The 25,527-nt window shown below is 31.8% G+C and overlaps 2 protein-coding genes across 4 annotated transcripts in view; one reads left to right on the top strand and one right to left on the bottom strand.

Moving 5' to 3' along the window:
* Positions 1-8,917: 8,917 nt before the first annotated feature.
* Positions 8,918-25,188, bottom strand: LOC139516522 (uncharacterized protein MAL13P1.304-like). Of its 3 annotated transcripts, none has more exons than XM_071306684.1 (10): positions 24,610-25,188; positions 23,684-23,912; positions 22,600-22,719; positions 19,625-19,774; positions 17,351-18,814; positions 15,409-15,453; positions 14,408-14,506; positions 10,994-12,122; positions 10,562-10,932; positions 8,918-10,331 (listed from the first exon to the last, which is right to left on the bottom strand). In XM_071306684.1, the coding sequence occupies exons 1-8, from the start codon at positions 25,135-25,137 to the stop codon at positions 11,755-11,757; spliced, it is 3,003 nt and encodes a 1,000-aa protein (XP_071162785.1). In that variant the 5' UTR covers positions 25,138-25,188; the 3' UTR covers positions 8,918-10,331; positions 10,562-10,932; positions 10,994-11,754. The 3 variants fall into 3 exon arrangements, with proteins under 3 accessions (XP_071162785.1, XP_071162787.1, XP_071162786.1); XM_071306686.1 differs by having other exon boundaries at positions 17,384-18,814; positions 24,610-25,182; XM_071306685.1 differs by having other exon boundaries at positions 8,918-10,932; positions 17,384-18,814.
* LOC139516523 (protein phosphatase 1 regulatory subunit 14B-like) overlaps positions 23,054-25,527 on the top strand; it is a 29,445-nt gene continuing 26,971 nt past the window's right edge. The window contains exon 1 of the mRNA XM_071306687.1: positions 23,054-23,135. Within this exon, the coding sequence (XP_071162788.1) occupies positions 23,134-23,135 (2 nt within the window). The 5' untranslated portion in view covers positions 23,054-23,133. The remainder of the gene's footprint in view (positions 23,136-25,527) is intronic.

Raw genomic sequence — 25,527 nt, 5'->3', positions numbered from 1 at the left:
GGTACTCTGGGTCAATATAACTTATCAAACATTTCATATACATCTCAATTATTTTCATCATAGGACTGACCAGGGTTTCAGCTGGATAAGAAGTGGCCTTTCCTTTTAACGTTTTGGATACATTACAAATAGAAGCCAGATATAACTACATTGGTTAGACGTATAAAGAGGGGCATGAGATATCCCTAAACATGTTTAACACTGCCGCATTTGTTGCACCTGCATGTCCGTAACCTTTGCTACATTTGTATATAGTCTTGTATTTATTTCATTTTTTAAATTTTGGTTCATTTATATGTTTCAAGAACAAACATTGAACTTCTACCCCCTTTTTGTAGTTAAATGATTGCTCACTTAGGAGACAGCTTCAGGTATATCAATACACAAGTACAAGTTTAGTTTCGCATTATAGCCATGGTGAATTTTCTAAATATGAAAGTTTTTGTACAATTGAATTGATTTTGGATATTTGGATAATAGTATATCCTTCCTAGTGGGTTTATATGAACATTTAGATTGTTTTTAGCATGTTTTATAAGCCATTTTTCAGTTTGAACGTCCATACGTTCCTATCCGTAGAGGGTTTCTTATCGTCGAGTTGCAAGTTGCGAGTTAAGAAAGTCGAGTTGCGAGTTAAGAAAGTCGAGTTGCGAGTTAAAAAAGTCGAGTTGCGAGTTACAAAAGTCGAGTTGCGAGTTAGGAAAGTCGAGTTGCGAGTTACGAAAGTCGAGTTGCGAGTTACAAAAGTCGAGTTGCGAGTTACAAAAGCCGAGTTGCAAGTTAGGAAAGTCGAGTTGCGAGTTAGGAAAGTCGAGTTGCGAGTTACAAAAGTCGAGTTGCGAGTTATAAAAGTCGAGTTGCGAGTTACAAAAGTCGAGTTGCGAGTTACAAAAGTCGAGTTGCGAGTTAGGAAAGTCGAGTTGCGAGTTACAAAAGTAGAGTTGCGAGTTAAGAAAGTCGAGTTGCGAGTTACAAAAATATTGTTTACCCCGAATTTTCAGGTTTGATTCACATTTGATAAACAAAACATGCATGTACCCGAACTTAGTTATTCCCGTGATTGTGGGATTTGAAACAGTTATATGTGATACTTATTTATAAGAGTCTAATATAAGTTTAGTTTTGGAAGCATTTAAAAAAAATAATGTATCCTTAATCAGTGGCGGATCCAGAAATTTTCATAAGTGGGGGCCCACTGACTGACCTAAGAGGGGGCCCGCTCCAGTCACGCTTCAGTGATTCCCTATATAAGCAACCAATTTTTTCCCCAAAGAGGGGGGGCCCGGGCCCCCTGCCCCCCCCCTAAATCCGCCTCTGTTAATGGACGAGATCGACCTTATTTAATCCAATGCGTTTACACTACCGAACATAAAAAGAACCGATCTGACCCTAAATTTATAAATTACCTTTCGTAAACAAATAATTCTTAAAATAGAATAGTAAAGGAAATTCTTCATCTCGCGCGAACTATAACACATTGCAAAATCATTGAGAAAATATGTGTGTAGACCATCGCTAAATAACGAACGGCCAATGCGTTTGAAGATGAGGATTTGCAGCAAACAAATAGAACTTATTGATTTAGAAGATAATAAAAAAATAGCCGAATCTATGTTCACTTTTCGTATTCCATCCATCATTTTTAAACACGCCGAACATGCGCAGATTTATTTTCATATCTGAATATATAACATTCACCTGAAAAAAGCGATCGATCTAAGCATTTACACTTGAAAAAAGATCGATTCAAATAAAATTGATCTTTTTAAAACTACATCGATATCTGGAAGTAGACTTTTTTTAGACCGATTGAAGATCGATCTTTTCCGTTTTCATTATTCCATCCATCGTTTTGAAAAACGTGTGTTTTTGCCGCCAAACATAGCCTTATTAGGTAGTAATTTCCATGCAATCGTGAGAGATATGTACAATAAAAGGGAATTATGTGCTAAAATAGACAATGTGCTTACTTCTAATTTTTATTCCCAAATTGGTGTAAACTAAGGGGATATTTTGAATCCCAACCGTTTCAAGATTTTTATAAATGAATTTTACCGGATGCATTTAATGAAACCCCAGATGCTGTTGATAGAAATGACCGCAGAATTGACAGCCTCATGTATGCAGAGGATCTTGTTATTTTTTGTCTAGTTCCAAGGCAAGTCTTTCAAAAAACGAATTGATAGTTTATCCTGTACTTTAAAATGGTGTTTAGAGGTGAATCTATCTAAAACCAAAGTTAATATGTTTAACAAACCTGGAAAACTTTTAAAAGAATATTTGTATTGCGAAAAAGATGTAATAGAATGTGTTTACAATTACAAGTATCTAGGTTTAAAATGTATATTGACTTTTTAAGCATGGAAGGGAGAGTTATACAAAAAATCACTATAAGCAATATTCAAATTGCGAACTTCATCATCGTACAATCCAAGTAATTTTACTCTATAACATATATATATATATATATATATGACCATACAATAAAACCTATTTTAATGAATGGCAGTGAAATTACAGGAATGTTCAAAACTATCTCTGCAGCATGCCAGAAAGAAAGTGACTATTTTTGACAGCACCTTTACATATGAACAATTTTTTTTTAGATGAATCCAATTTAAAATATATGAAATATATTTTAGGTTAAACAAATAGTCTTCTAACTTTATAGCTGTGCTAGGAGAGCTTGATATATTCCCTTTATATTTTTCAGTTGATTATCAATTATGAAAAATCGGTTTAGAATTTAAAAAAAAAACAATATGAAAGATGGTTTATTATATGATACCTTTATGTGTAACAAAAACATGTTCACTGATAATATTGAATGCTTTAATTCATCCATACACATACATTATTTTTTTCAAAAAGCTGAAATATTCATAATTTGGAAGTAAAGCGTGACTTTGTTATCAAGTCAGTTAAGCAAAAACTTTGTTATAGTGTGGTAAAATTTTGGAACACAAAAAGAATAGATACAAAGAGTAGTAAATTAGATTTTTATTTCAAATTAAAAACTTGTTTTTCTAAAGAAATGTATCTACATGAATCTTTAAACAATTGTTTGATGAAGTGTCGTCATATGTAAAATCAGAATCAGTGCCCACGATCTCAAAATAGAAAGAGACAAGATATAAAACTGTGTATATAGCAAGAGACCATTTTAAAGGATTTGTAAGAAATGTAGTTGAAGATGAACATTTCATTACAAGTTGTCCAGCATGTACAAAGATGATCTTTAGGGAGATGTTTTTCAAGGAGATATTTTTCAGTATTTTTGCTAATTTTTCATATTTCTCAAATGAGACAAAAATTTGATTTGTTATGTATATTTGAGAATGTGTCTGTACATAAATATTTAGGGAACTACATTTGTATATTATTACAAGTCTAGATGTTAAACGAAATGTAAATGAATATATGTTACTTAACAATGATATTTGTTATGATTTTATAGTTCAGGTCCTGTCTTGAATTAAATGTATGTGACTTATTTAGAATAATATTTCGTTTCAACGTATAAAATATGGCAGTGGCTGTTTTGTCGGCTCCCTTCGGGGCTATTTTACCAGCTCCAGCAGAATAGCGATTTATATATAGAGTTTTGCTATTTTGCCGGTTTTAATTAAGTTAAAAATAACTTATAATTGACAATATCAAACATGTGAACACTATATAACTCAAGTTTAAACCTAAGTGACTCAGTTTAATAAGTTACCCAATACTTTAAAAAAAAAATACTTATGAAATCACGATGTAGCAATAATCATTTTATACTTTCCAATTAAATCTTACCTGTAAAATGGCGCAAATGTAGTTTTTACAATAGTATCTTTGACAGCTACATTTATAAAATAAAGAATAAAAACGGGGAATGAGTCAAAGAGACAGCAACCAAATCAAAATATACAATTCAACCAAAGGTCATTGGGTCTACAACACAGCGAAAAATCACTCACCTAGAGGGAGCCGTGAGCCGCGAAACACAATATTAGATAGATCAAGAATATAGACGCCATTCTATGCTGCTAAATATAAAGATGAACCAAAATTAAAACATATACAAGAGCAACAAAGGCTAAAGGTTCCTGACATAGGTCAGACACAAAAATGCGGCGGGTTTAAACTGGTTTTATTCACGCCCATCATATCCCCTTCATCTCTAGCCAATGTATAAGACATATATAATTTTAACATCCTCAATTTTGAGTGTCACTAAATTTTGCGGTCCCTAACGAATATTGCCCGGCTCTGCAGCTGCCCCAAAGCCCACTTTAAACGAAATCTGCAGAAGGGGTGTTTTACATATATGAACTATAGTTTAGTTGCTATCTCCCTTTACGTTTAATACGACGGTGCTATGTATGAAATTTAAAAATAATTAAACTGCAAGCCATCTTCTGTATTTCAAAAGGCTATCTGCTTCTACAGAAAATACTATACGTAGTTATTATCTAGTCCATTTTATTTTTACAAGCGACTCAGATAAAGTCAAAACCACAAAAATAATCAACAACACTATGTACACCAAAAATTAAAATATTTTAGTTTCCTCATTTTTATGCAATTCGACTTTTGTAACTCGCAACTCGACTTTCTCAACTCGCAACTCGACTTTTGTAACTCGCAACTCGAATTTCTTAACTTGCAACTCGACTTTTGTAACTCGCAACTCGACTTTCGTTACTCGCAACTCGACTTTCGTAACTCGCAACTCGACTTTTGTAACTCGCAACTCGACTTTTGTAACTCGCAACTCGACTTTCCTAACTCGCAACTCGACTTTCCTAACTCGCAACTCGACTTTTGTAACTCGCAACTCGACTTTTGTAACTCGCAACTCGACTTTCGTAACTCGCAACTCGACTTTTGTAACTCGCAACTCGACTTTCGTAACTCGCAACTCGACTTTTGTAACTCGCAACTCGACTTTCGTAACTCGCAACTCGATTTTCTTAACTCGCAACTCTCAACTCGACAACAAGTGAATCTCCTATCCGTACCGCCATAGATTTAGAAATTTTGTATTGTTTTTCAACAAAGATTTGACGCTCGATCTTTTCAATTCAATTTTATGGAAAAAACAGCAGAAATGCATATGATTTTTTTTTTTACCTTTTGATAGATATATGTCTATGGTTTCAGGAAAGGTATCACTCTTATTGATTGAAATTTTCCTTCGGACCAAATTTTTGAGATCTTTGTGACATGTTCAACCCCCTATTTTGCAATATTTGGTATCAAATAAATGCTGGTTGTTGCCATGGTTACACAACAAAAAAGATTATATTTCACCATTATTACTATTGGAAATCAAATTTATGGACGATTCTCTTTCCATAAATATACACATGCATAACTCAAATAGTAAGCCTTATTTATTAGGAAGGAAGGGAAAGAGGGTGTTTAAAAATTATGAGTGTTAATTCTAAGTTTTTTGTCCTATCTGTGAATTAACACCACACCCTAGTGCATAATTTTCTCGTTGCGTTGGGTTGTTTCTTCTATATATTTGGTCGGGCTTCTGTTTATCTGACATTTTCCTCATTTCCATTCTCAATTTTATCAAGGATTTACTATACTCAAATATTTTTTAAAGATATGTACAGTTACATATATGCTGTTTGTCACTCCTTTGTGAAAGCAACAGAGATGGACAGCAAATTTTAATGTGATTCTTGTAAATAACAATTAACAAATAAACAGTTAACAACATTGCAAATTTTAACAAAACAGATTACAAACAGTGGGTTAAAAACAGTTAACAGTTTTTAAAATTTATCAGTGAAATAACAATTTAAAACAAATTAAAACCTTGAAAAGGACAAAAACAGTTGAACATAAAAGGGTACCCCACCCCCCTTAAATATTTGAACTTAATACTTCATTTTCTTTGAAAGGACGGTAAATAACTATTCTATAATTAGCAAGTTGCCATACAGTTGAAAACAAGTTGCCATACAGTAAATTTGTCAACACGAGCAAGTTGCCGTACACTAGACTTTATTTCTTATGGTCTATATTCTTTAAAATACATCTTTTTGACAACAAATTTCAGTAAATATGATGCCACACTATAATAATCTAAAAACGTGTTTGGAAAAATAATGAAAAACAGTTCAATATCTTCAGAATGGGGCGACAGAGGACGATCGACCTCGAAATTTTCCGGTACTAAGTGGCAAGTTTTGGAGTATTACACAAAATCTTGTATTAATTTTGTACTTATCGGCTTAATAATTTAAAGAATTATATATCAGAAAATCAATTCTTAAGCGGCATCCTCATCAAATGAGTAGAAATGCTTTAAATTGGATGAATTCTTAACTTGTTTACTTTTTTTTCTATTTCTCTCCGCTTCGTTAGTACCCAATTTCCGGTGGCGATGATACACAGTGAAAACTATTGTGATCAGATCATATGTATTTGTACTTTATATGAATTTGTACTAAATATGATATTTCAATGGAAATTGTGGTGCCCATAATGTATTCTCAATAATACCAAAACCCATGAGATGAGGATAATTATACCCCACGCAACGAAGTTGCGCAGGGTATAATGTTTTTGACCCGTCCGTCTGTCCGTCAGTCCGTCCATCAGTCCTGTTTCTTGTCATCGCAACTCCTCTCAAACCACACAACAGAATTTCACGAAACCTTTTCAGATAATAAGGACATACTATGTAGTTGTGCATATCGACGGGAAATTGCGATTCAATTTTTTTTCTAGGAGTTACGCCCCTTTGAACTTATTTACTTTAATGTATTACTGCAACAGTTTGTCATCACAACTCCTCTCAAACCACACAACAGAATTTCACGAAACCTTTTCAGATAATAAGGACATACTATGTAGTTGTGCATATCAACGGGAAATTGCAATCAATTTTTTTTCTAGGAGTTATGCCCCTTTGAACTTATTTACTTTAATGTACTACTGCAACAGTTTGTCATCGCAACTCCTCTCAAACCACACAACAGAATTTCATGAAACTTTGTAGATAATAAGGACATACTATGTAGATGTGCATATCGACAGGAAATTACGGTTCAATTTTTTTTCTAGGAGTTATGCCCCTTTGAACTTATTTGCTTCAAAGTACTTCTGCAACAGTTTGTCATCTCAATTCCTCTGAAAACACACAACAGAATTTCATGAAATTTTGTAGATAATAAGGACATACTATGTATATTGACAGGAAATTATTATTCAATATTTTTTCTTATACAATTTTTTTTTCTTATACTTATTTAATTTCTCCAATGACAATGTGGGGACGTGGGGTATGTGAGCGTGCTCACTAAGGTTCTATAATTCAAGTGATATTTTATCTAAATCTTCAAGTATGATGAAAAGTCCTATCAACTTGGTTGAAGTGAAGGTAGTGCATCAGTAGCTTTGTTAGTCACTAATGATTGATGTTGGTCATTATGACTGAAACTAACTTTTGTTGATTGATAATGAACAAGAATGTGTCCCAGTACACAGATGCCCCACTCGCACTATCATTTTCTATGTTCAGTGGACTGTGAAATTGGGGTCAAAACTCTTATGTAAAATTAGAAAGATCATATCATAAGGAACATGTGTACAAAGTTTCAAGTTGATTGGACTTCAACTTAATCAAAAACTACCTTGACCAAAAACTTTAATCTGAAGCCAGATGAACGGATGGATGAACGAACAGACGTACAGACCAGAATACATAATGCCCCTCTACTATCGTAGGTGGGGCATAAAAAGTTCTGGGTTTGTGGAAGTTGTTACAGTGTCAACTTGTTGATTCATGAAAATGTAATCAACTTTTGTTGAAGTTAGGTAGTGTCAATGTTTGTTGCTCTAATTTATAATAGTTTCTACGTTAATTGATTGATGGAATATTATAAACTTCTGTTGAACGTAAGATGGTGCCAACTTCTGTTGAACGTAAGATGGTGCCAACTTTTGTAGAAGTAATGACAGTGTGTCAACTTTTGTTGATAATAAGAAAGTAATCACATTTGTTGAAGTTATTATAGTGTCAACTTTTGTTACAGTAATTGATGAAGTTAATTTAGTTGATGTAATGATAGTGCCATTTTTTAATGATTAATTTGATAGTGATAGATATCATGAGAATGTAATCAACTGTTCTTGAATTTATAATAGTTTCAATGTTTTTGGGATTAAAGAAGAACTTGAGAATGTTATAAAATTTTGTTGAAGACATGATAGTGTCAACTTTTGTAGAGTGACGAATGTTATCAACTACTTGAATTTAAGATAGTGTCAACTTTTGTTGAAGATATGATAGTGTTAACCATTGAAGATTGTTTAGAATATAATCAACTTCTTGAATTCATGATAGTGTCAACTTTTGTTGATGGTTGAGAATGTAATTAACTGTTCTTGAATTTTTACTGGTTTAAACATTTGTAGACTGATAGGAATGGAATCAACTTATGTTGAAATTATGATAGTGTCAACTAAAGTTGATTGATGAATGTTATCAAATTGAAACACATTAATGTTACTATTTTCAAACTGTTAAAATTTAGAGTCCTCCCCTATTGTAGAATGATTACAGAGTAATCAGCTGCTATCTGGTGCCATCAGATCATTGCCACAATTTTGCGCCTGTCCAAAGTCAGGAGACTCTGTCTGGCCTTTGTTAGTCTTGTATGATTTTTAATTTTAGTTTCTTGTGTATAATTCGGAGTTTAGTATGACATCCATTCTCACTGAACTAGTATACATATTTGTTTAGGGGCCAGCTGAAGGACACCTCCGGGTGCAGGAGTTTCTCACTACATTGAAGACCTTTGACTGTTGTCTGCTCTATGGTCGGGTTGTTGTCACTTTGACACATTCCCCATTTCCATTCTCAATTTTACTGATGATCTGTCAGAGTTATCATACACAATTAACACAAGCACAACTTTTCTATCAAAATTTATTTAGTAAACAATCTAACATAAACAATGTATAAAATACAACAGAAACATGCTAACATATCTCTCTTGGGAATGTTCCTCCTTGGAATTCTTTTACATTGGCTCAAAAATAATCCTCTCCCTTTGGAATTCTGTACATAAGCTCAAAAATAAACTATGTACATTTAATGTATAAAAAAATATCAGGTGGATTCCTTTAAACTGGATTTTCAAATCATTTTCTTCCTTTTATTCATTTCAGAAGAAAGTGGAATGATAAAGAAATAAATATCACTTTTTACCCTTTAAATGAAAAGCTTATTACATCTATATATCAAACAGAAATTTAAACATTTCTGTCAAGTTTTGATTCATTTGTAGAAAATTACAAAACATACAAACATACAAAGTTTGGTGGGATAAAGTTTGAAAATGAATCAGATCTACCAAGCCTGAGATTATATATATAATGAAAAGATACGAGAAACTTTGTCTTTCACAAAAAAAAACACTAAATTACAAATCTGGTTAATAGTTTTTTATAAAGCAACATTTCTAACATCTAGAATCTTTGTGTGAAAACACTTTTGTTAGGTGTTTCATCTAAATGGCATTTAGAAAATTATAGAATAATTCTGTCAATTTTTATTTAGATACCTCATCTACCTTTAACCAGCAAATGTGTCCAATTATTTGTATGCTGAAAAGCATGAAAATGCACTTTGTTGAGATTATACATTGAGACAACATTTGTAGGATTTCAAAAAGAAAGTGAAAGGATGTCATGAACCCATCCATATTTGATATTTTGAAATATTACAAATAATAATTCCTTAAACATTTTTTCAATATGGAAAATAATTATGTCTCAAATAATTTGAGAACAGTTCTTCTCTCATCTTTTTTATATAAGAAATAATATTTCCTTAACATTATTTCAATATGTAAATGGGAAAAGTGTGTCTAATATAGTTTCGAGATTCTTCATTCATCTATTTTGACTTATTTCATTATCAACTTTAGAAAAACATTATCACAGGATAAATTATTCTAATGCATCTATCTCTCTGTTCAAACACAAACTGTAAACAAACTTCTCATAGACTAATGAAATTAATAAAGCATTGTTACAAGTATATCTATAAACTATAAACTAAACTATATGTTACTTATTATATATATACATAATAAATGAAATAATAAATTTATGAATGGATAAACTTAACATATAAAAGAAAGATTACACAACCGGTTATATGATACAAGGCTTACAGATATCGACCTCATTAAAATTTTGACAGGAACATATATGCATGTATAACAGTTATATTCTAAAATGTTTCATTATGATACATGTACCTGTAAAGGTTTTAACAAGGTCAATTTCTAATTCACAGAGATCATATACAGTGAAACCTGTCTTGACCAAACCCAGCAATTTATATTATTTTCAAAGTTAAATAAACTTATTACGAATTATCAAAGAATACTCAATGCTTGTTTTGAGTGATTGTTGGTTGTTTAACCTCCAAGGGCAAATATTTCATGCATGTTAAGGACTTCACATTGGAGAATAATTCAGACAGGCTTTATATTTCAAAGGGTTCTATTTTGACGGGTCTCACTGCATCTCTTAGGAAAATTACACAATAGTACATCACTAACATTGCATATAAATATATTTTAATACAATTTTACACATATTGCACATGTTCACAACTTGATTAACATTTAATACCCATGATTTTTTTTAAACATTGATATAATATACAATGTTTGGAATTTATTCAACAATTACCATTGATTCATCTTTTTGTTTGTATTGTTTCAATGTCTGTTTTTATTATAACAATATTTTATTCTATTTTTGAATTACGCTAGTTTGAGCTTTGAACAAATAGTGTGTGCACTGCAGATATTTTCTGAAATAGGCTGTTTACAGGCATTTTCATTCATTTATTTAGTTTTTCAAAGCATGAATGTAAAACCTTTGTCTAGTTAATCTGAATTCATAATACTTGCAAGCTGTAAAACCAGAGAATTTTACATGTATAGGTAATAATGAATACATGGATTACATAAATGAATTAACATATTCACTGCTCTTAGCTAAGCTTTTATAATACTTGAATACTGTCAAGAAAAATGAGTTTGTCATGCTAGTAAATAAATGTATATAAGACAACGTTTTTTATCTTATCTTTAATTGTGCAAAAACATTCACTTTAATAGTGCAAGAACGGCTACCTTACTCCAAAACTTATAAAAGATCCATTTGACCACTTACTCACAATTATAAGGCAAATATTACTTTGATTATAGTCAATATATATATATAAGAACTATACTATAAAGAAAACTGATATGATTGTGCATGAAAGATAGACATAACAGAAAATAATGGTGTCAAAAACCAGCATTTGATTATATATATCTAAACTACATGTAGCATGGTATTCTAGTTCTTTTAAAAATAGAAAAGTAAACAGACAATAAACAATTTATAAGTTGTATTTGCCTAAATCATTAAATATGTGACCTAATATCTTTTTGGTAACTCACTAATAAGTCTATAATAAAAATATATAGATTCTAACTGAAAAATATTTAACATCAAATTTGTAAAAACAAGAAAAGACAAATTATGTTAAGAAACCAAAATTCAAAAGAGTATGTTTGATCAAATTTCTAGTTACACATTTGGCAATATCAAATATTAACAAATTGTGAATACTATAAACCGGGAAAAGAAAGTGAGACAAAAAGTATGATCCCATCAAAGAACCTTTAACATTTTTTATAAATATAAACCCTGACCCCTATATAAACAGCATACATTTCAAAGGTACATGCCGTTTATCAAATAATCGGCTTCATTTGAATGCAAACTTTTTCCTCGTCTGATTTTTCGCTTAACTGTCCGTAATCGACAGCCTACAAATATAAGTAACATTAGACAAATACCAAGTCCTAATGCCAGGGCCACAATTGGACCTTGATTATTGTCTGTTGGACTTTTTATAACAACTTTTTTTGGTCCTTCCAAGCCCACTTTTTTCTCTGTACCTGTTGGTTCTTTAGGAGTATCAGACATAGTTGTAGTAGACTTTGTTGCAGTTTCTGGTTTATCAACTGGTTTCTGATCTACTGGTTCCTTTTCCTTTGAATCAGCTTTGCTCTCTTGATCTTTATCCTCATCCTTAACATCTATAAAATATGTCAATTGTATAGTATCAGTGCATCAAAATGTTGCATTGTCATTCTCTGTTTGGTTCTCAATATTTCACAATGACAAAAAAAACAACATTTTTCATAAGAATGTAAGAGAAAACCAGATGCTCTGCAGGGCGCAGCTTTATACGACCGCTGAGGTTGAACCCTGAACGGTTGGGGCAAGTATGGACACAACATTCAAGCTGGATTCAGCCCTTAATTTGGATTGTGATTAAATAGTTGACACAGCATAGGTTTCTGACACAGAATGAATGTGGTCTAATGAACTTAAAATTTTTTTTTGCCTTTGAGCAATTCACTATGCTGTTGAATATTAATCCTCGTAAAAAAATGTTTGAAGAAATTTTCTTTTTATTTATGAAATCTGAAATGAGAAAAATTTAACACCCCCCCACCCCCTTTTTCCAAAACTGATCTCAATTCAAATTTCTTATGGAGTTTGCAACAATAACTACTCATTTAAATACATCATAAAATATTAAAATGTAACAAAAGGTGCTTGTTATCACTGAATGGTAAAGATTGTTTTAATTTATCAGTTGGTTGTAAAAGTGAATATACATTGTATATTGTATAAAACAATGATTTAAGTTGATTTAACTACTATTCTGGACAAAGAAAGATAACTCCAATCAATTGAAAATTTCTTGCTATTGCACAATATTGTGCAATTAGATATTTCTTGCTATTGCGCAATACTGTGCAATTGAAAATATTTGCTATTGCACAATACTGTGCAATTGAAGATTTCTTGCTAATTTTGGACCCCGATTTGGACCAACTTGAAAACTGGGCGAATAATCAAAAATCTAAGTACATTTTTGGATTCAGCATATCAAAGAACCCCAAGGATTCAATTTTTGTTAAAATCAAACTAAGTTTAATTTTGGACCCTTTAGACCTTAATGTAGACCAATTTGAAAACGGGACCAAAAATTAAGAATCTACATACACAGTTAGATTCGGCATATCAAAGAACCCCAATTATTCAATTTTTGATGAAATCAAACAAAGTTCAATTTTTTACCCTTTGGGCCCCTTATTCCTAAACTGTTGGGACCAAAACTCCCAAAATCAAACCCAACCTTCCTTTAGTGGTCATGAACCTTGTGTTTAAATTTCATAGATTTCTATTTACTTATACTAAAGTTATGGTGCAAAAACCAAGAAAAATGCTTACTTGGGCCCCTTTTTTGGCTCCTAATTCCTAAACTGTTCAGACCTCAACTCCCAAAATCAATCCCAACCTTCCTTTTGTGGTCATACACCTTGTGTCAAAATTTCATTGATTTCTATTTACTAATACTAAAGTTATTGTGCGAAAACCAAGAATAATGCTTATTTGGGCCCTTTTTTGGCCCCTAATTTCTAAACAACTGTTTGAACTTAAACTCCCAAAATCAATCCCAACCTTACTTTAGTGGTCATAAACCTTGAGTCAAAATTTCATAGATTTCTATTTACTTAAACTAAAGTTATAGTGCGAAAACCAAGAAAATGCTTATTTGGGCCCTTTTTGGCCCCTAATTCCTAAAATGTTGGGACCAAGACTCCCAAAATCAATCCCAACCTTCCTTTTGTAGTCATAAACCTTGTGTTAAAATTTCATAGAATTCTATTCACTTTTTCTAAAGTTAGAGTGCGAAAACTAAAAGTATTCGGACGACGCCGACGTGATAGCAATATACGACGAAAAATAAATTTTTTGCAGTCGTATAATAATTAATAGAAAAAAAGGACAAATCAAATTTGAATTTCATAATATTTGCAGAAGCTTCCATTACAATGTGTTTAGTCATACAGCATATTACCAAGCATGACAGCATGATAATACATTAATAGCTATTAATTTTCAATTTCTGAAATGGAGTTTTATTATTGGCTGAGCATGATGATTTTGATTTGAGTAATTGTGTACCAATCTTTGTTATAATGGCATAGTTAAGATAAGTTTTACAACTTGTTTTAGACTGGGTGATTTTAAGCTAAACACATTTATATTGATGAAGACCCAATTTTGAATAAAAGTAAATGAGGGATATATATTCATGAGGCAACAACTCAAGCAACAAAATCCCTAATTCATAAATACTCTTATTTATAATTTTATAGTGACAATCTTCTATCTGCCAACCAGACAAAATTCTCCAGTTTTTCAGTGTCGTTTCTTTAATGTCCCATTGATGTAAACCCTACAGTTCCTTTACCTCATTATAAGAAAGTAGACAACAACTGCATATACTGTTTCAAGAACATACCTGTCTCTAGTGGTATATCCTTATCAGATTCATCTGGTACATCAGGTTGTTTCTCCTCTGGCTGGTCAACCACTGGTTTGGGTGGGGCTGGAGTATTTACTGTAAAGAGACAATGCATTGAATTGTTAAAACGTTTATAACTCTTTAACTGACTTATAAAACATTTTTTTTTACAACAGATACTACTTAAAATAATTTCAACTTGGGCTACTCTCTTTGTCAACAAAATGACTTGAAGGTCAAAGGCAACAGTTCCATGTGTATAGTTTAAAAATTAAACTTGAATAAGTTTATTCAATTGTCGACTAAAAGTTTTTACCATCTTTAAAATATTTTTTTGTAATTCATTGTAAAGTTATCAAAGACTATCAGAATTGCAATATTTTTAATGGAAGTAAACTTTCATATAACATAAAATAGTAAAAATAACACACTGAATCTAGGTACCTTTATGTAATTCACTATTGTGGACATTGTTTAGTTCAAACTTGTATGATTGTATTGTGTTTTCACTAGAATTTAATTGATAGTTAGCGTTAAATTTGATTTTTGGTGTTTTAACACTACTTTTAAGCACTGCATTTCAGCTGTTTCGTGGAGGTCAGTTTTTATTGGGGGAGGAAGCCAGAGTACCCAGAAAAAAAACCACCGACCTTTGATAGGAAAACTGACAATCCTAGTCAATTAAGATTGGAGTCGAGTGCACCTGCACGAGCGGGGTTCGAAATCACAACCTCAGTGTTTACTGGCTAGGGATAACAGTAATAACTACTTAGACCACTCGGCCACCAAGGCCCCTGTTAGCGTTAAAACATCAGATTCAACATACATGGCTAAATCATAGCTAAATGAGGAAGCTTGAAATATACCAAGAGATCCACAAACCCTCAGCAGGTAAACTTTCAATGTAGTCGATTAAGATTGTTGTCTTATGCACCTTGTGTAGCGAACTTAATTTAATTATGTATGTAATAATCACATGGAAATAAATCAATACAAACCTTTGTCTTCATCAATTTCATCTTTGTTGTCATTGGACTGTTTATCTGTAAAAATGATAAAACAATTATAAAATCATGTTCTTCAAAGTTCAAAATTTGAACAATAAATTCCAATAACTGTTTAAGAAAATAAACTGACCTCTCTTTAAATTATTGTTCACCATTTACTTCCTAAATAAATAATTACATCTGTAGAACTACATATATTTTACAATCAACAAAATCTCAATTTCTAATTTAGTCTATATGAAAAGTATAAAGGTGGGATTATGTTTTAAAGTCATTGATAAATATTTATAATTATACACAGCATATCAAACCATATGTGCAACATTTAAAACCATCACACTTAAAAATGTGAACTACACTGTTTGTGTTTGGGGGCGGGGGTTTACCAAGTTAACTCATTTTTCAAAATCTAACATGTACATGTTGTTTAAAATACTCAACTTGTTATGCATGGTAATTTACTTAAAATCAACATTTATTTTCGTTAAAAAAAATCCAATGGTGTAATGGTATCTGGGTACCTGTGCAGAGAAGTTAAAATCTACAGTGATTTTTGTTAAATGAACCTGAAGAATCTTAAAAGTTTAGAAATCAGAATCTTGTGAAAGCGGAGTAATATTTTCAAAAGTAATTCATAGCAAGACATCAGATTATGTAAAACTTCAGAGCTATCAATATTCAATTGATGGCCTGAAGTTATTTATGTGATGGTGTACATGTACACACAATTTCACTTATTACCCATATCTCTATAAGTTATGAAACAGTGAATTGAGAAGTAATTAGTGTAGTTCAGAATGTGAATGTTATATTTTTGAAGTAGAAAGTTTTATTTTACCCCACAAATGTGGCCATAGTATACCCTTATGTTTATGATGTTTTGTCTTTCCAAAACCTGAAATTCAAAGACATTTACACTTTCTTAAAATAAAATTTAATAACAAAGGATTCATATTAACACCAACTTGAAATAAATATGGCTATAATAAAATCTGCAAATAAAAAATCAATGTTACTATAAATTGCAGCTTTTTATGATATGAAGTATATATTTCTACTCTGTTCCCATTCTACCAAATTCATATAAGTGTTGACCAATGTTCTTTCAAATGTTCGTATTTGTTTAATTTTATCAAAAAAAACCTGATGCAATAAATTTCAGATGTTGAAACTAATATTTCTGAGGACGAACTTGGGCAAATCTATATTAAAGTTAAATGAATGAAGTTGTACCACCAAAGCTATATTGATTACAATACTTGTTAAATGTTAAAAGGCTCTTTTTAAAATTATAATTTAACAGAAAAGATGCAAGCGAAATTAATTTACATTTGTATGAATATGGGTATGAATACAATTCAAGTGCAAACTTCAACACAAACAACATTGATACACATAAATACATCATACACACAGAAACAAACACATTTAGGTAAAACAATGTAAAGGAAAGGGGAAGCAACTCTAAAAATCATAATCAGTGATGAAAAAAGACTAGAAATTTCCTGCTTTCAATCTAAATTTTAGTTACAAGTAAGACTTTTTTTTACATCTTTAGGATGTTCTTCACTGTTAGGAAAACATCTGCTAACTTTTGAACTTTCCTAAAATAACGCTGATCCATTTTGAAATTAACGAAAAAATGTAAAATTAAGTTTAAAAAAATATAAGCTTTAAATCTTAGGTTGTCATGAATAAAGCCTGCTTTCTGTACAGCTGAAAGAAACATTTCATTAATAAGTTAAAAAAAATACAGTGCATTCTACCAACAAAAGAAAAAGATGGACATGTAAAAACAAAAACAAAATTAAGAGAGGCTTTACAGTTAAAACAGGTGAAAATAAATTTAAATGCATACTGCAATGTACGACATCCATGCAACATTTTGACAATTTCTACGACATCTATGTGGTGAGGTACAACACTCAACTACCTGGTGCAAATATATTCTCATAGTAATCCTTGCCTGGTCTATGATTCTGTTGTTGACGGAATTCAGAATAATCAGAGCCATCATCATAATAATCCGGCCAGTTGTTGTATCTTGTGTTGTCATCGTAATCAGAATATTTTCCTTTCTGTCTAAATCTGTATGGATATCTATTACGGAAATTTTCATTTCCTGAGTTATCTACCTTAGTTTTATAATGCTTGTTGTCATGGGAAACTTTGGGATTTCTGTTGTTATGGGATTCCTTGTAATTCCTGTTGTCTCCTGAGTCAATGTAATGTTTTTTATTGTTATCTGAATCCTCAAAATGTTTATTGTTGCCTGAATCTTCAAAATTTTTGTTGTTATCTAAATCCGCAAAATGTTTTTTGTTGCCTGAATCATCAAAATGTTTATTGTTGCCTGAATCTTCAAAATGTTTGTTGTTATCTGAATCCACAAAATGTTTATTGCTGTCTGAATCTTCAAACTGTTTGTTATTATCTGAATCTTGGTAAGGCCTGTTGTCATCTAAATCCTTGAAATTTTGTTGACCTTTTTGCGATTTATGTTTAGCAGATTCCTGATTTTTATGCTGACGATTGTTATGGTAATAGCTATCATCATTTTCTGACCAACCTGGATAATAGTTTTCATCAATGTATGAATTATCATTCATGACTGATTTTCTAGTTGTCATAACAACAGGTGAGGTGGTTGTTGTCGTGGTTGTTGTAGAAGTCGTAGATGTTTTTGTTGTACTAGCTGAAGTTGGCTGAAGTACAGGCTGTTTATTTACATTTGTCTTATTATTTCTCCTGCCCTCATGTGGCAGACTAGGTTGTCTATTTCTTGGGAGATTGTTATAGTTCGGATATACATTCAGATCACCATACAATGGTTTGACAGAGTCTTGATAATTTTGATTCATATCATTTCCAGCAGTTTTGTCATAAACTTGATTTAATGGATATTTCTGCAATGGCACATTTTGGTTAGGTCCATATGCACCATAAAATTTTGAATTGAGATTGGTATTATCAGTCTTTAGTCCAGGATTAAATGGATTGTTGAATTTCTGTCCTCCATATCCAAGAGGATTCAAATATCCTTGACCTAATTGCTGACCTTGGAATTGTGGGTAATCTGAGTAGGGTGACTGGTACTGCTGTGGGTTATTCAATAATCCCTGCTGTGGTGGCCAATAGTAATCCTGCATTTGTTGGGGTAGCAAGGGATTATTGCTTCCATACAAGTTTGGATTGATAAATCCAGTTTTATCTGGTACCTGTCCATAAAACTGGTTCCCAGATATTTTATCACTGTTTGGCAGTAATGGTGACTGGTTCTTAGGCATAGGATTTTGTATGGCTTTACTTGCAATTTTATTAGAAAGGCTAGGTAAACCACCATTTTCTGCAATTGTCCCTTGATTTCCTTTCACTTCAGTTTTACTGTCTATATTTTCTAATGAATTCAAATTATATAATGGTTAGATATTAGTATGATATTAACAACTCTTGGCGCATAATGGAAATGAAAAAAAATATACATGTAATACATCTTTATCATTAAATAATATAATAATACATTCTAAAATTATTAGTAATCTCCTCACAGTTTTCTCTATTAGTAGATATGTGAACCAACCACATGCCTTTGGTGCATTATCCTTATATGCATATTTTCAGAACTCTCCTCACTATTAAGCTTTCAGCACATTGATCACTTTCAATATAATAATTACCAAAATAACTATCTAAACTAACTGCCATCAGCACACTTATCACTTACAACATACTTATCCATAGTCGCGATTGATAAGTGACTATAAGGGAAGCAACCTACCTTTAGAGTTTTTAAGTCATTTTTCTTCATCACAGCCAATAGCACACACATCACTTTCAATAGTCAAGAAGGATTATTGATAAGAAGGGGAAGTAACTTAATACCTTCAGTCTTTTCAGGAGGCCTGTCACCAGCACACAGACCACTTAAAATATACTTATCTATAGTAAAGGGAGATAATTAACTATAAGGGGAAGTAACCTACCTTCAGCCTTTTTAGGACAGTTTTCCTCATTGCTGCCATCAGCACACAGATCTCTTATAAAATAGTATCTATAGTCATGAGATATAATTGACTATAAGGGGAAGTAACTTATTTTCAGATTTTTTGGACAGTTTTCCTCATCTCTGGCATCAGCACACAGACCACTTACAACATACTTATCTAAAGGCATGGGGGATAATTAATTGTAAGGGGAAGTAACCTACCTTCAGGTTTTTTAGGACATTTTTCTTCATCACTGCCATCAGCACATTGTGGAACTCCATCACATCTATGTTTACTATCTATACAGTCAGGTACATCAAAATCTTGTCCTTTGTTTTTACATTGAAATTCATCTTCATTACAAACTTCTCCTGAAATCAATGTCATCATGGTTAAAAATGTAATATTAAACAAAAAATATCAAGTTGTTTTCTTTTGATGTACAAGAGTGGAAAACACTTCCCAAGTATTTCAAAGAAATATATCATGGGTTTTCAAATCTAGCACTGTTTCCCTAAAATAATAACATTACATTTAGAATTCAAGCAAAATATCAAACAATAAACCCAGATAACGTCAATTGAACTTTTATTGAACAAGAATGTGTCCCCAGTACATGGATGCCCCACTCGCACTATCATTTTCTATGTTCAGCGGACCGTGAAATTGGGGTCAGAACTCTAATTTGACATTAAAATTAGAAAGATCATATAATAAGGAACATATATACTAAGTTTCAAGTTGATTGGACTTCAACTTCATCAAAAACTACCTCGACCAAAAACTTTAACCTGAAGCAGGACGGACGAACGAACAGATGGACGGACGAACGAACGGAGACACAGACCAGAAAACATAATGCCCCTCTACTATCGTAGGTGGGGCATAAAAATCAAACTAGAAAATGTTTCATTAGTTGGCAATTGGCATAGTTTCAGCCATGGTGAAATTATACTTGTTTAAAGTCAGTAAACATGTACAAGACTTTTAAATTTTGTGTTTAAAACATTATTTAACCTCATTTCAATAAATTTCAATTAGTCTTAAAAAATATTTTTTCAACTGATGAAACTCCCCCTATATATGGACCATAATTTGGTATTCGGCCTTTGGTTTCTTTTTGTATCCTTTTTTATAAGTTCTAAAATTTTAACTTTTATTTTGTGGGTTGTGTTGGTGTTAGAATAGTATGAATGGAACAATTGAGTTTTTTGAGAAAAAATTAATACATTTTGATTCACCGTTTACGTGACATGAAACCAAACAGGAAACCAATCTTTATTTTCTTTATTTTGCACAATATAATTCAAAAGGCATAAATAAACACCATTACTAGTGTTACTTGCTTCATGTTAATAATTAAAATCTATTTTCAATGTTATATTAGTTTTTTTTAAACCTGACAGGAAACCATAAGAAACTGAAAGCATTTTTTTAGTTTTATTTTATTGCAAAATCTGCTTATAATAATCTGAACAGTATACTTTTTCTTAAAATCCATCTTAAATGTAACAGTATTATAAAACTCCTAAATATGTGCTTGTTTTGAAAACAATTAGTACAATTTATTCAGAATTTTCCATATTTTCTCCATTGATACAGGATACCATAATCGTTGTATCTTGATGTTTAAGCAAAAAAAATGTATTTATATTTGGTTTTGATATTCCAGTTATATACAATTTATTCCAAATCATTGGCAATGTAACATTCTTCAAATCCAGTAAAAAAAAAACACTTTTAACTTGGAATTAAAATCTTTAAAATAGGCACAATGTGATACTTGTGACCTGTACACCATCTACATGGTTTCCACATTTTAACCTACTTTAGTGGGCTAAAATCAATAAAGTACTTCCTTTCAAGTCATGCATGGTGAAAGTTTACTTCTCCTTTGACAAGTTTATTGCGTTTCTGATAAGTGTTTGCAGAACATGAATAAAAAATATTAATTAAAAACTGTGACAGGATTCCAACTTTGTACATTCTAAGTGTAACGGTATATTAACATGTATTTGTTATTAAATTATATTTATTCACCTAAAATATCCAGTAATATTTACTGCTGAAGTTAAATCAATCCAACAAGCATTGGTACAATGATAAGAGACGTAATTTCGATTGATTTTTCCAAGGACTCTTCACGTCATTATCGGGAGACGAAGTGTGTTCTAACGTCTGTCAAATATGAAATCGATTTTGTCAAGTCATTGGGCATTTATTTTCACACAGGATCGTATGTAACATTATGCACATAGGAAAAATAACAGACCACCGGCGCCATCTCTTTGACAATTGTATTTTCCTCTTTTAAACGAGACGAAACAAGTCTACAGATTATGTTTGCTAACATACCGTTGGAAACAAAAACAATGTTTAGACCTAGTATTTCGTACATCCGGCCGTAATGGCGTTATCACATGTTAGTCACATGTTTCACGTATGACCGGAAATGGTTAGAACTTAAGGACAAAAACAATTTTAATAAATAACTGGACTTCTGTTTCGTGTGAAATGTAACGCATAACGACAACGTAATTTTCTTACTTAATTATTACGAAGATCAAAACAAGAATGTAAATCATCTCGGATTTACCTGTTTGAACATCTCGCGAGAGTTCATATTTGCATATTGTTTTTAAGAATTCTATTACAACAAAGCAGATTGCATCATCTAAAAATTGCGTTACGAAATCGGACTCAAAAATCACGCCACTGTTCTTACATCTGCTACATAAATACTTATAGTTCTCGGCGTTTTCTTCTCACTATTCTTATTGGTCGATGTTCTTTGTTATTTGAAAGCAAAAGTTACGAATTTGCCGGTGGCGATTATCTATAAATCTGTCAGCGTTATGCTCTTCGGAAGCAATAAGTAACGCGAGAAACGACACATAATTACGGTTGTAGAATCTTTGAAATTCGTATATTTTAATTTTTTTTCTAGGGAAGAGTAGCATACACTTGTATGTTGATAAAAATAACGGTATCTTTAGATGTAGTTGCAACTTTTCTTACAGTGATTCACATTTTATCACTTTTCTATAGTTATAGGAAACGGAGCCCAATAGCAAATTATGGTCCATATATAATTCCATTATGACTCAATAATCAACAAACAGATTAAGAAATATGATTTTTTTTTTTTACAACATTAGAAATATATCTTTTGGGTCATGAAATAAGGATTACTTACTGCATATAGCATAGATTGCATGGTAACCTTTTTTACATTTACATTGTTCATCACGACATTCAGCATTTCTATCAACACACTGTTCGTCCCAATCTATATCACAATCTCCATACAATGGCACTGAAAATATAGCATATGATATCTATACGTAAATTAAATTTGCACTATAGTGCTACATGCATGACATGTATGCTAGTACACTGTATGATCTAATCCATTGTTAAGCAATATTTCTATGACTGAGTTTTAATGAAGTTGATTTTTTCTTTTGTTATCAAGCTTGTTACTATGCATACCAAGAAAAACAGGAACACAAAGATGTATGAATAAGTTGTACTGTTCTGTCAAGAACAAGAATCTATACTGTATCATAATGTTGTATATAATATTCATGTATGACCTTCCCATATGTTAATTACATTAAAACTATACTAAATGGTTTGTAAAATATACCAAAATCAGTTCCTTCCTTCCTTCCAACTTCCTGGTATATATATGTTAGTTATTACATTGTTAACCAACTGACTCTTCATCATGTAAGTATTTAAAATAACTTTGTAAATATTTTATTTATATATACATGCATAATAATTTAACATAAGTTTTTCAGAGTTCCATGCCACTATGTTTAGGGACCAACCATTAATCAAACAATTAGAGTTCCTTACTTTAGTAATAATTAATTTACAAATAAACTTGTAATTGTTTGTGGTTGACTGGTTGACATTAAAAATTTCAAAAGTTTTATCAGAATCCATTGTCAATATATCCCCTCCCCCATACATGTACATGTGTGGTTCTTCCATAGATTTGAGGTCTTCTTCAAACAACTTCTCCTCTGTTAAAGTCCTTAAAGATTGCTGTTCACACTTCTGGACAACAATGTACAAAAAATGTTTGATACAGAAATAATATTAAGTTGATTTTTCTTTTTTATTTTGATATACATGTAAATTCAATTTTGATATGAGCTATTTTAATATGTAAAGAAAATTAAGGTTTTGTTGCATGTGTAGCTGGGGGCAGTTGGGATGGAGTCCGAGATTTAGCTTTTCCAAGGTTTAATGTGGTGTATATAACATACCTTTTGCTCGTTGTGGATATGGTGTTGGGGTGTGTGTAGTTGGTGGTGGTGGCGATGGAGTCGGAGGTTTAACTTTACCAAGGTTTTCTAATTCATTCTCATGGTACTGTTGATGAGCACTAGGCATAAAGTCATTAATTTGGAATGACATCACACTGTAGTTTCCATGGTGAGCAAATACACATTTTGATGGTGTACCACAGTCAAAAAGGTAGCAGCTATGTTCTTCCTAAAATATAAATAGACATACATGACAATAATGAGTATACAAATTTTAAATGTTCTTTTTGTCTTTGTACATGTAGTTAAAATCATAAACTAACTATTGTAATTTACCAATATAAACCAATATGGCATTTAGAATGTTTCCAATCTTCTTTTGACTTAATTAATTTAAAACCAACCAAAGAGTTTTTAAGACTTCTATTTTTTTTTATTTCTAATTGCCAGCTAACACCCCTTTAAGTCATCATAATATATGATACCATACAATATACAATACATTATAACATATTATATATAGATGAAACACTATATATATATAGCTAAGCGATACCAGACTATTATACGATAAACTAATAATGTACAAACCCTAACCTAGTCCAAATAATTATGACATCTTGAAAGGCTATTATTAAACTTTTTTCTTTGACGCCTTACTTCGACGCGTCAAAGAAAAAAAATTATAATAGCCTTTCAAGACATCATAATTATTTGAACTAACCCTAACCCTAACAAACTGTTGTAGGAAAGTATGTATGCAAGTATAATGTACAGACAATACCAAACCTTAAACAAACAATTCTTAAAAAATAAGATGTTATATCTGTTACATTACAGAGACTGTAACTGGCTTAATATTGAGGCAACTTGGCTATTCTCTGGACTCGAAACTTAGTGGTCAAAGAGAAAAAAAAAGAATGTACCTTCTCCTCGTATACTGCTAGGTTACAATTTTGTGTGTAACAACATTTCTTGGCACATTCCTTTGCGCTCAAATTAAAAGCATTCTTTAAATAAGCTGCACCATTATCTAGAGATGACTTGGATTTTATTATTACGCTGGAGTTGAGGTTGTAACTGCAGGCATTGCCTGAGCTATCAGACAATGTTTTTAGGCCATAAGGATTCGTTTCATGAAAATTGTGCTGGTTTCTATAGTTAGGATAATGACGCTCGTTTTCACTGGCTCTATCTGGCTGTCGAAAATTTAGGTGTCTGTTTTGCAATTCCATTTTCTGTTTCGGCGGATCAACATCACCGACACTGTCGTCGTTGTCGTGATTGTTTTCTAAGGGAATATCGTCCTTCTTTTCTTGTTCAACACGCTTCTCTATGTATTGCCATATGTTCGGGTCATCAAGAAGTTGGTCCAAATCTTGGAGATTCTCTTTGCTTGCGTGAGCTATGACAATGAGAGAAATAATCCATAGAATTTTAACCATTTTGTGCATCTACTTCTTGGCCTTGTGTTTATGTGTTGACATCACTTCCGGTTAGTGCGTAATGATACGACTAAAAAAAGAAGAAAATAACAGATTGTTCTACAAAACGAAACTTTGTTTAATAACATGGGGGCATTTTACGAAATTAAGCTCCGACGGCATCAATTGGGGATTTGATGGTTGCAAATTAAGTTTACTGGCGACGCGTTAGATTTTATATGCATGACTTTTAATTAATTAATTAATTGACAAGCTTCAATTCGGACCATGCAACAGATAGTCAATTCGGACTGACAGATAAGTCAATTTAGACCGACAGATAAGTCATCTCGGACCATCTATATACTCAACTCGGACTGTCTTTTTAAAAAGTCTCATTGGACCGTTAAAACTCAAAAA

The sequence above is a fragment of the Mytilus edulis genome, chromosome 3 (genome assembly GCF_963676685.1).
Source record: "Mytilus edulis chromosome 3, xbMytEdul2.2, whole genome shotgun sequence".
NCBI classification, from domain to species: domain Eukaryota; kingdom Metazoa; phylum Mollusca; class Bivalvia; order Mytilida; family Mytilidae; genus Mytilus; species Mytilus edulis.
The sequence above is the reverse complement of the archived record's forward strand: the minus strand, read 5'-3'. Positions and strand labels throughout refer to the sequence as shown.